The sequence below is a fragment of the Staurois parvus genome, unplaced genomic scaffold (assembly GCF_062004578.1).
Source record: "Staurois parvus isolate SC_StPar_1 unplaced genomic scaffold, SC_StPar_1.0 ptg000011l, whole genome shotgun sequence".
NCBI classification, from domain to species: Eukaryota; Metazoa; Chordata; class Amphibia; order Anura; family Ranidae; genus Staurois; species Staurois parvus.
This window is the reverse complement of record NW_028317807.1, coordinates 26,926,875-26,939,279: the sequence shown is the minus strand read 5'-3', so window position 1 is coordinate 26,939,279 and position 12,405 is coordinate 26,926,875. Positions and strand designations below refer to the sequence as shown.

The window sequence follows — 12,405 nt, the reverse complement described above, 5'->3', positions numbered from 1 at the left end:
TCTCAGCACCCAGCTTACTTTGGGGGCATTTGGAGGAGTGGAGAGCATTGGCGGGGAAATCCAGTAGAGGTGGTGAATGAATGCTCTGTGCAGTATCATTGGAAAGAGCAGGTAAGTATAAACCTCTTTTTATATTATAATGAATGCTTTGTGTCCATATCCCAGGTGACTCATATACTGTATATGTATTTATAAATGTATTCTCACTTTTGTGTTTGTGAATTTGTGTAAATATGTCAGTAAAATAAGTCCAGGAAATGCCTATTGCCATGGTGTCAGACCGGGATTTGCTGGCTTCTAACTTTTTCAGCAGGCTACTATATCTCTGCAATATTTGTCTAGACCTGTGTTAAATACTGCAGTATAAGTGTATCCTGTTGTTGAGAGATCCCTATTAGATCCAGAAGTGCGTTTGTGAGGTCAGGTACTGATGTCGGATGAGAATGCCTAGCTCGCATCCCAAAGGTGTTCTATCAGGTTGAGGTCAAGTTCCTCCACCCCAAACTAGCTCATCCATGTCTTTATGGACCTTGCTTTGGGCACTAATGCGCAGTCATGTTAGAACAGGAAGGGGCCATCTCCAAACTGTTCCCACAAAGTTGAGAGCATGAAATTGTCCAAAATGTCTTGGTATGCTGACGCCTTAAAAGGTCCCTTCACTGGAACTAAGGGGCCAAGCCCAACCCCTGAAAAACAACCCCACACCATAATTCCCCTGATAGAATGCCCCGACGCACGCACGTACGTCCAGTGTAATGTTGTTTCTTCTGCCCAAGCTCTTATTCAGTTGACAACAAAGGGAATGGGATCACTTAAAAAGGAGGGGGAAAAAGGTATTTATAATGTTTTTTTATATCAAAACACAAATGTTTTGCCTTTCATTTCTATTTTGAACGGAATGTGTTGTTTTACAAGTTGAAGGTAACAAACACTTTAAAGAAGAACTCCAGGATAGGCAAACACCCATTAGTTTTTTATATATATATTTGTGGGGATTGTTACCTATACCTAGCTGCTTTATAGTTATTACCAGTGCTCGCCTATATACAATACATTCCCATTAGTACACCCCTACCCAAAACACAAAACCGATAATAACATTTTCAAAATTCTTACCATTTGGGAGAAAAGTCTAACTGAATTTTCATGACTTCATCTCTGTAATTCAAAAGATAACAGCCTCTGTTCTAGCAAAGAGGAGGTGTAACAGCAGGGGTTACATCAGATCTTCTCTCTCTCTATATAGTAAAAGGAAACTACAGTTCCCATCAACCACAGGGAATTGTAGTGAATGTAGGATGTGTACATTAGGCCTGTACATGTTGAATGTGTCTGGGAGTCTCGGTCTGCCCACAACTGCAAATGGGGCTGAATTACATCACTTCTTGGAAACAGAACTGCAGAATGGATGTACCATGACTAGTGGCTGGGGGAATAAGAGACATAGCAGCCACCGGTCTTACAAACAGGAAACCAAAGAAAATTAAATGCTTGATGTGAAAATGAATAGGCTACTAGGTGAACCAGCAGATGAATGACACATTCAGTGAAGGTAGTAAATCCGCAACAAGGACAATACATACCTCCCAACCTTTGGAGATGGGAATGAGGGACACCTTTTTAGCAAAAGTATGTAAGCAAAGGACACACACCCTGCTACACCTCCATAATGGAAAATTATACAAAAAAGATTAGTTAAACCCATAAGTGCTCTTTTACCACTACTAATCCTTTATTTTGGTTTTGATATTTACAAATGCAGCAGTTTAGAAAATGGATGAAAGGTTTAGCACTGTAAAACACTTTTTGATAAACAGTGCATTTTATATGCAGCTTTAAAGGTCAGACCAAAATGAGAGACAAATGAGTAAGAAAGAGGGACAGAGGGACTTTGTTCCAAATCAGGCACAGTCCCTCAAAATCAGGGAGCTGTAGATATATAAAGAAGTTTTTTCCCAGAGTTCTGCTTTAACCTCCCTGGCGGTATGATTATTTCAGATTTTTGGTGCTGAAAGCGGTACCATTTTTTTGCATGGAAATATGTATTTTTTTATTGTAGGCTGTAATTTTTAGGAAAAACTCACTGAAATCTGTCCGAACAAGAGTCTAGTAAACATCCCGGGTATGATAAAATTTGAAACACAAAATCATAAATTATAATTTAATAAATAATCACAAAAATAATATAAAAATAATAAAAAATTTAATTCAATAATATAATCAAACCAAAAACACTGAAATGTGAAATAGAGCGCCAAGTTCGCACATTGCTGAGCTCAGTCGCAAAATCGTTTTCAGTTTCTGATGAGGAATTTCCCCCACGAATCATTATCACTCAATTCTGTAAGTGGTTCTGATTTACTATCGCTGTTCTCTAGCTGATCTAAACCGCTTTTGACCTAAAGGGACACTTTTTGGACGCCATGGACATTTCTCAGTTTCCAGGCAGAAAGAACAGACAAAATGCAGGCAGGGCGCAGGACAAAGCACTAGGGACAATATGCATGTGAAATAGGTTGAAACGGCAATGTTTTACTGTGTAAAATGAAAAAAAAAAAAAATGACATTTTTTAAAATTTTTAAATTTCCCGCCGCCAGCGGCGCCCGTACGTCCCGACGTCACAGGGACAGGACACAGAAGCCGGATGCCGGCATCGGCCGGAGGAGATGGCCGGGGACGCTGCAGGGGACACATCGTGGGAGCGCAGGGTAAGGTAAGTGAAGAACACATGCCGGAGCAGTGCCGCATGGTATTCCCGAGTGTAGCTCGGGGTTACCGCTTTTGGTACTGAAATGTTACCCGAGCTACACTCGGGAATACCGCCAAGGAGGTTAAGAACACATACTTGGAGCAATCCCCCTCCCTGTTGTGGCAGCTAGTGGTAGATCTGCTCCGCCCGCCCAACTGCATCATTCATTCATGGTGTTCCGTGAATGAATGAACTATGTGTCCTGACAGTCTTTTGCTGCTGTTGGCTTGTAGTTCTCAATGAAGTTCATTGATTTCTTCTTGTCAGTATTTCTGCCCGTATATCCTGACAGGTCTGCAGGAGACTTGCATGGCACCATATAAAAAAAAAAAATGTGCATTTATTATTTTTTTGTAAAAAGGTGAACGTATCCTTTAAGTGTATACAACAGCAAGTTTCTTTGACTGTATACAGCCACCTGTCATCCTCTTCATCTTTTTCAAAATAAAACAGCTTGAGTCTAGTCATCTGAGCTTCTAGTAAAAGGTTGGGCTCGATTTGTTAGAGGATCAGTTTGTTTGTTTTCCCTGCTGTCCATGGTGTTCTTAGATTTCTTTGCCAACATCCAAAATCATCAATACTTCTTTTTCTTGCTCCTTCATTGCCCAGCTTACCCATCTATAGACAGTGATGGAATACCATAGCCTGCGCAATTCTGCTCTTTGTACTTGCACATCAGTACTTTTGAAGAGTGTCTTTTATCCTTGCTTTTCCAAGAGCAGAAAAATATACTGCTTCAAAAAAAAAAAAAATAGTACACGGATTTACCTTGCTAATAATATACTTTTCAATGTAAGATTTCTAATGGCCATATCTAGATATTGCAAATGTGCACCAGAACAAACGAATACATAATTTTAAAAAAAGTTACAAAAAAGACTGCCCTTTTCTAACTTACAGATTTTATAAATGCCCCCAATGACTTCTAAATGATGGCTATCACTTTGTGGCAAGAGATTAGCAATTGTGTGTATATTGATGAATGGAGCAATTTTGTGAACGGCGTACCTAAGCACGTGATGACTCTTGCTCAACCATCCTCCAGCTTTCTCTCTGTAGTTCCGTAATAGCTGTGACTATCAAACCTAACTACTCTAAGCCAGACGTCAGTGTACTGCCATAGTAACATATAAACAGTATGAAAGCACACGGTGTTGAAGTAGGCTGCGCTTTTACATTCCCAGGATACACTTAAAGCTGTGCTCCAGGTAAACAGCTAAATATAGCATGGATATTGTGAGCTGCCTTATCTGTCATAGGATTTTTCATTTTATCCAGCCCCATTTGTTATTCTCCCAGTCCAAATGCTCCTTTTCCAGGAGTGATGGGCGTACATCAAAACAGATCCAGGTACTTATCCTAGCTGTATGTGAAAACACATTTTGAGCCTGGGTTCAGACTGATGCGGTGCGGACGTCACAGTGTTTTCTGTTCAAATTCCGCACCGCATCACAATTGCACCCCGTTCATGCGAACCGCTGCGAGTGTGTATGTTAAAGTTAACAACACCCCGAAATCGGTCCGCAAAATGCAGTGCAATATGCAGAATCACATCGCATGGGTGTGAATATCCATGCGATTTGATTTTAGTGCGGACCAAAAAAGGGTCCTACACCTTTTTGGTGCGGATGCAGTGCGATTTGAGCCATACAAAATGTATGGCTCCAATGGCACCACACACAATTTGCATGTGATTTGCACAGGAATGCGGTGCGGTTCCTGTGCGAATCACATGCGATATACCGCATATGTGTGAACCCAGCCTTAAAGAAATATTGCATGCATTTTTTAAAATTCATACCCACAGTACAGCATTCAACTAGGGAAAAAAGGTATGATTAGTATTATTATACAAGATTTATATAGTGCCAACGTTTGCTCAGCGCTTTACAATATACCAGGAGACAATACAGCTGCAATACAGTTCAATACAAGACGGTTAGGAGGGCCCTGCTCCTTGGAGCTTACAGTCTAAGAACTATTGAAGTGTTACATTTTTAAACTTGGTCCCTTTCAAAGTGTTGCAGCAGAACCAAAGTCAGCAGATACTTACCTTTGCTTCAGCATGGCTACATTCTCTAGCTATCTCGCCGGCATTGCTGTCCATTCTTCTTCCAGGTTTGGGAACTTTTGATTAGCCAGGCCAGGATGGCGTAAGCTTTCCATATGCACAGCTCACTGTACATTGTAAAAAAAAAAAAAACATTCAAACAGGAGGCAAAAAGCTTTTATTGCAGAAGAGACAGTGAGGTTGATTTACTAAAGGCAAATAGACTATGCACTTTGCCCCAGAGTTTAGTAAATGCAGTAAAGCTTCACTTTGCAAAGAATACCCAATTACATGCAAGGAAAAAATAGAAAAAAAATGCATTTTTGCTTTCATATGATTTGATGATGGAAGTCAGCAGAACTTCTGCTTATTTACTAATCTCTGGAGCAACTGCTCTTGCAAAGTGCACAGTCTATTTTTCTTTAGTAAATTAACCCCATTGTATCTATTTTCTGTGACGAAAACCTTCCTGCTCCCAATGTTTTTTGTTTTTTTTTTGCTTAGGTTCCACTTTAACTAATAAATTACAGATATGTTGTATGGCTAATAAGATAACACTACAAAGTTAATGTAAATTTGAAAAGGATAACTCTCCTTATGGATTCTTGTGACTAGATTGTCTAGCTGTGGGAAGCTGGGGGCTTGAATTAGAGGTTGGAGCCTTAAGATCACAAAGAATCTTCCTGGTGGAGGATTAGCCAGGTTTAAGAAGATGTTTTGAATCTAGTAAGCTTATGACGTGACCAGTTTAAAGTACAACCTCTCTAATTGGAATGCCTTTTATCTAAAACTGCAAAAGTACTGCTGCCTCCAATATAGCAATAGCTGATTTATCTGAGCTTGGCCTTGATGTTAACAGAAGTGCAGAAGCGTCCTGTCCTGTTGCTGCAATGTGTATAGCCATACCTTTTTTTTTTTTTTTTTTTCAGCAAGAGGTTTATAAACTTCTTTAGAGACAAACAGGTACATACAGGCGAAACTAAAAAAATTAGAATATCGTGCAAAAGTTCATTTATTTCAGTAATGCAACTTAAAAGGTGAAACAAATATATGAGAGACTCATTACATGTAAAGCAAGATAGTTCAAGCCGTGATTGGTCATAATTATGATTATGGCTTACAGCTCATGAAAACCTCAAATCCACAATCTCAGAAAATTTGAATATTACATGCAATCAATAAAACAAGGATTGTACATAGAACAATATCGGACCTCTGAAAAGTATAAGCATGCTTACGTACTCAGTACTTGGTTTGGGCCCCTTTTGCAGCAATTACTGCCTCAATGCAGCGTGGCATGGAAGCTATCAGCCTGTGGCACTGCTGAGGTGTTATGGAAGACTAGGATGCATCAATAGTGGCCTTCAGCCCTTCTGCATTTTTTGGTCTCATGTCTCTCATCTTTCTCTTATCAATGACCCATAGATTCTCTATGGGGTTCAGGTCAGGTGAGTTTGCTGACCAATCAAGCACAGTAATCCCATGGTCATTTAACCAGGTTTTGGTGCTTTTGGCAGTGTGAGCAGGTGCCAAGTCCTGCTGGAAAATGAAGTCAGCATCCCCATAAAGCTCGTCTGCGGAAGGAAGCTTGAAGTGCTCCAAAATCTCCTGGTAGACGGCTGCGTTGACCCTGGACTTAATGAAGTACAGTGGACCAACACCAGCAGATGACATGGCTCCCCAAATCAACACAGACTGTAGAAACTTCACACTGGACTTCAAGCATCTTGCAGTGTGTGCCTCTCCATTCTTGCTCCATACTCTGGGTCCTTGGTTTCCAAATAAGATGCAAAAATTGCCCTCATCAGAAAAGAGGACTTTGGACCACTGAGCAACAGACCAGGTCTGTTTTTCTTTAGCCCAGGTAAGACGCTTCTGACATTGTTTGTTGTTCAGGAGTGGCTTGACAAGAGGAATACGACATTTTAAGCCCATGTCCAGGATCCGTCTGTGTGTGGTGGCTCTTGATGCACTGACTCCAGCCTCAGTCCACTCCTTGTGAAAGTCCCCAACACTTTTGAATGGCCTTTTCCTGACAATCCTCTCCAGGCTGCGGTCATCCCTGCTGCTTGTGCACCTTTTTCTTCCACACTTTTCCCTTCCACATAACTTTCTATTAATGTGCTTTGATACAGCACTTTGGGAACATCCAACTTCTTTTGCAATTACCTTTTGAGGCTTTCCCTCCTTATGGAGGGTGTCAATGATGGTTTTCTGCACAACTGTCAGGTCAGCAGTCTTTCCCATGATTGTGATTAATATTGAACCAGACCGAGAGACCATTTAAAGGCTCAGGAACCCTTTGCAGGTGTTATGGCTTAATTAGCTGATTAGAGTGGGACACTTTGAGCCTAGAATATTGCACCTTTTCACAATTCTAATTTTCTGAGATTGTGGATTTGGGGTTTTCATGAGCTGTAAGCCATAATCATCACAATTATGACAAATCACGGCTTGAACTATCTTGCTTTGCATGTAATGAGTCTATCTCATATATTAGTTTCACTTTTTAAGTTGCATTACTGAAATAAATGAACTTTTGCACCATATTCTATTTTTTTGAGTTTCACCTGTACATCTCCAATGAAACAAATGAAAAAAAAAAAATTCTATTTTTTTTTATTGCCTCCTTCCCCTCCACCAGCACCATAGGATATGCAGGAGTTACCTACAACATTACTGTAATTTTTATTGAATAGCTTGTTGCTTGATTTGTTTATAAATATGGAGACAAATATAACTAAAGGCAAGTGAAAGTGAAAAAGTAGGCATTCCTATGGGAAAGAATAGTGCACTTGGCAGGGTGGGTTTTTTTTTTTTTTTTAATAAAAGACTTTACATTTCTGTGCAGAGTTGCACAATGAATATTGCTGGATTTGGGCTGAAGGTACTTATTAATCATGCATCACAGGAAATAGTAATGGTATTCTTAGATGATTGAGTTATGCTCTACCTTCAGGTGATTGGACACTGGCACATAGCAAAGCTGAAACCCAGTCCTGTATAACTGCTCCCCCACTGCCATCATGCCTCCTTTTTTTTCTTTTTTTTTTTGTGCTTTTTTTTTTTTCTTGTGTCAGTATCTCCATTGGCTCCACGGCACCCTCAACCTGGTTTTGTTGGTTCTCTGAAGACTGTCTTTTAACCCTTCTCTCTCTTTCATTTCTCAAAAGGAAGTCTTTCTCATGGCCATACATCGATCACCTTCAGTACAACAGCCTGTTGAATTTTATGCATGCAATTACTGCCAGCGTCCATAGCCACCGGCAGTAATCATTGTATTCTTCCAGAAAGGAAGGCACCCCCCGCCCCCCTTCGGAATAACACAATAGTGCTGTGGGAGGTATTCCCCCATCAACACAGACTGTGTTAATAGGGTAATTTAGCGATTTTCTTTCCCGCAGGAAAGAAAGTCGTATCCTATATGGCCTTCCTAAAGCTGGCCATACACTAGTAGAATTTTGTTCAAATGCTTTCATTTCTCGAGCAACTGTTTGTCTTTCAAATCGTTAGTGGGGTCAAAATGACATTCGTTTTTTACTTCAGTGATAAGCAAAGTCAGAGGAGCAGGATGAAAGTTTTAAACAAATTTCTAAGGGAATTTGGTTTTCGTTCAGGAAATAACATTCATTCCAAAATGGAATCTTAAATGCAAATTAAATTTTGAAGTATTTTTAAAATCAAAAAGAAAACAATTTTTACAGATTTAATTATTTTGCCCAATAGAAAATAAGCACAAATCCACCATCCATGTCTTTTAGATTGGTTATTTTGTCCTTCTATGTATCCTTTTATCTTGCATTTTTTTTCATTTATATAATCTTTTGTTTGTACAGCCAGATAGTTATAAGTGAGGAAGGTTCCATTTACCCTTGTAGAAGTTGTTTTTACAAAGGAGAGGACATATTTGCTAATGTAGCCCCTTATAATTAAAGACCTGACTAAGACTGATTGTTACTTTTAGGTCAACTGTTTTTTTTTTTTTTTTTTTTTACTGTCTGTCACGGGCTGCTGCTTTATATCTAAAGACTTCCATCTGGTATTAGCATGGTTACATTTGTAACTGTCCAGTCTTGGTGCATTTCCCCATCTGAGTCAGAGGTCTGACTCTTATGTCCTGCAGCTGAGTGACAAACAGCTGACTCCATCACTTGTCTTGTGAGTTTATCCGTTCTTTAGTATTCTGGCTATTAAGTCACGACATCTCCAAACTTCAAAGATGCAGGAGAAAGGTTTGAATGTTAGAAACCACATGAGCACAAAGCCCCTCCACTAATAATAGATGTAAACAAGACACAACTTCAAAATAGTAATTATAAATGGGATGTGGGTAGGAGAGTAGGCTCAAGTCTTTGAAATTTCTGTGTTGTGTGCCAGCTCATTATCAAGCGAGACATTGTATGACAACATTCTTCTCTCTGTGCTTCCACAGACCGAAGTTCTTATAGAAGAAAAATGATATGCAAGGAGATGTTTTCGATGTACTTATATGTCCTTTATTTTCTAACCATGATGACAAAGGCCATCCACACATAAAGCGCTAGTAAAGTTGTTTTTTTTTTTTTCTCAATTGAAATTGTATGGGCCACCAGGTGGGTTACGCCATAATATGCACCGCTATTAGCACATTATGACAGACTTACCTGTCACTGTATGTCCTGCAGCACTGCATTGTCATTGATCCTGTGGGCCCTGGTTACTTTTATCCTTCGCCCAATCTTCTTTCAATTTGCTTGCTGTTCAGTTGCTTGATTGACTTTACTGAGATGATGTCACTCCTGGGCATGTGTCCGGGAGCCACGCGATCGCACACAGGGTGCTGTACATGTCTGCAGATCTGCGCATGTGTGGCTCAGTGTACATGATGGCAGAAGATACTAGTATGGTATCTTCTGCCATAAAAAAACCTGCCTGTTAGCAAATTTAAAAAAAGGACTTCAATACCATTTTAAATACTTGTTTTGATTGTACATACTCAGAGCTGTAGAATGTGAGCAGTTTTCGGAGTTCTTTTTATCCCTTTGCCACTCTGGGCCTAATTACTTTTGCCTTTTAGAAAAGAGCAGCTCTCTGTCATTTAAACGGTGTAGCTCAAACTTTTCAACAGAGTGGAACCCTTGAAATAACTTTCTGTTGTCACGGAACCCCTGCTAAAATTTACTATATCTACAACTCATTGTACATTAGTCTGATGGTGAGTGGGAAGAATGTCCTTTACATTTGTGGTTATTGGAAAGAATTACACCCTTACAGATATCCAAAAAGATCAATGGTCAAATGATCAGTGGGAACTTAACTGAGAGGCAGAAATTGCTCAAGGACCCCCTAACAACCTCTGGAGGAACCCTAGGGTTCCATGCAACTGTGGTTGAAAAACTCTGGTGTAGAGGCTTGTATCTATGCTATGGTGCCGAAAGAGTCCTCTTCATCCGAGACAGTTCTAGGAGTGTTAGGGCTCGTTCACACTAGGCTGTTTTGCCAATGCTTGCCAAACGCCCCTATAGCGTTTGGCAAGCGTTGGTCCAGTGTTTGCGGAGCGTTTTTAATGCTCGGCAAACGCTCCGCAAACGCCGCATGCGCGGTTTAGCGGCGGTTGCTAGGCGTTTGCCGAGCGTTAATAACGCCCCACAAACGCCTATAATGCATTTGAATGGTGTTCCGCAAACACCCCGCAACCGCACCGCAAACGCCGGCCGGGCATTTGCGGAGCGGCACCATAGACGAGAATAGGAGGCTTCAAAGCCTCCTGACTCGACCAGAGGCGTCCGTTTTGCCGCGACGCGACGCAAACGCTCCTGTTAGAACAGCACCATGTGCTGTAATGTGCAGAATTGGCAGAGGCGTTTGGGAAGCGGTAAAAACGCTTCCCAAACGCCTCTCTGCCGCCTGCACACAAGGCTAGTGTGAACGTAGCCTTAAATATCTGGTTTGTCACCTACCCCTAAGTGTTTTCTGTGTCCTGGAGCAACGTAGAGGGCGGAGGGAGCCACAGAGCTCAGTGAGGGACCAGGACTATACTATACTAACACTATAGTTTATGAAGAGAGCAAAGATTAGCTTGGAACAGGTAAGTATAGTATAATAATTCTTCTTTACAAAGGAATACTTTTTCTTCTGTTTTTTCATTTTGTGAAAGGTCCCTTTTTAAAGGCTTTTTTATGAAAACCAACATACTATAGAATTCAAAGATAGTATTTCTGATTTTTATGTATTAAAGATTTTGCTATTTTTTTTATAGAAATATGTGCTTTTTGTCTAAAGTTTACAGAAATATTTTTTTACTTAAACAATGAACAACATTGGGCGCCAACGTAAAACGCTCAATCTAAATCAAGAAAAACACTCTGTACACTAAGTATTTTATATTTCATGTCAACAAAGACTTCCCACGGTCTAATTTACCTTTTTGTATGTTTATTTTCAGAGCTGACATTAAACCCACCAGAAGGGATTGTGGCTGGTAAGTCTTCACTGCTGAACTTCTTTTTAAGACTTCATTCATGGGAGTTGATTATCATTATGCTTAAAGTGATAATAAACCCAAAACTAAAAATGTAATATAGTGTGCATCTTACCAGTCTTTAGATGTGGTGGCTGCGTTAGTTTTATTTTTTAAGCTTTTTTCCCCCCTCTGTTTTCACCTGCTGATCTGGCCAGTAACACACCTCCTGTAATAGCGTGCCTGTACTCAGGGGTGCACCTTTGGACAGTAGCATTGTCAGTCTGGGGGGGAGGGAGTGTTAGGTGTACTAGCAGATTTCGATACACAGTCAAATTTGAAGCTGAACTCCAGGTCACACTGCAGGTACAGCAACATGATTTTTTTTTTTTTGTTTTGGGATAAAGGTTTTACATGAATGAATAAAAGTTGACCCTTGTAAGCACCCCTTTCAGTGGTAAATGGTTTGTCTCAACACTCTAAACTACTTGTTCTTTTGAAAAAGATCAGACTTACTGACTGGATCACCAGATGAAAATAAAAGAGAAAACCTAAAAAGAGAACTAATACAGCCACTACATCTAAGAATTGTTAACCTTAATTATAATAAATGTCTGCTTTTTGGTTTAATACCACTTTGAACCTCACTGACATATTGGTGTCAGCTTTTCTGTTCCAAGTTGTGAACTGAAAACGAAAGTTCAAATAATATCCAGTGCTCTGTGTTAATGTAATACACTGAAAGCAATCTCTTATAAGCACATTCAAGACCGCTCTAATGCTGGAATGTGGCTGACCCTCAGCGCTGTACACTAGATCAAAAGAATATACGGTTCAGAGCTAAATTTCCCTTTTATTGCAGAGTAGCAGCACACAACATTTTGAGTGGACACAGTGATTGCAAAATAAGGCCCATGTTGAAGTATCACCTTTGTGGCATCAGCTTGCAAGTGACAGAATCCTTAAAGAATATGTAACTCCAACATTTCAAATTCCTGATATGTGTCTGCTGTACCATGTGCTTGTATAAAAAGGTATCCTGCTCTTTTTGTATTGCTTCTTTTGTGTGAAATCCCTTGTGTTCCTGCCAGTCCCTCTGCTTTCCTATTAAAAACTGACCACACTAGGTATGAAAGTACAATGTGGTCAGTTTTCTGGCTGTGCTG

General features: G+C 40.1%; 1 protein-coding gene across 1 annotated transcript in view; it reads left to right on the top strand.

The window, feature by feature from the left end:
- The window catches only part of UBE2G2 (ubiquitin conjugating enzyme E2 G2), a 103,286-nt gene that overhangs the window by 55,165 nt on the left and 35,716 nt on the right, over positions 1-12,405 (top strand). The window contains exon 2 of the mRNA XM_089671867.1: positions 11,225-11,260. Within this exon, the coding sequence (XP_089527993.1) occupies positions 11,225-11,260 (36 nt within the window). The remainder of the gene's footprint in view (positions 1-11,224; positions 11,261-12,405) is intronic.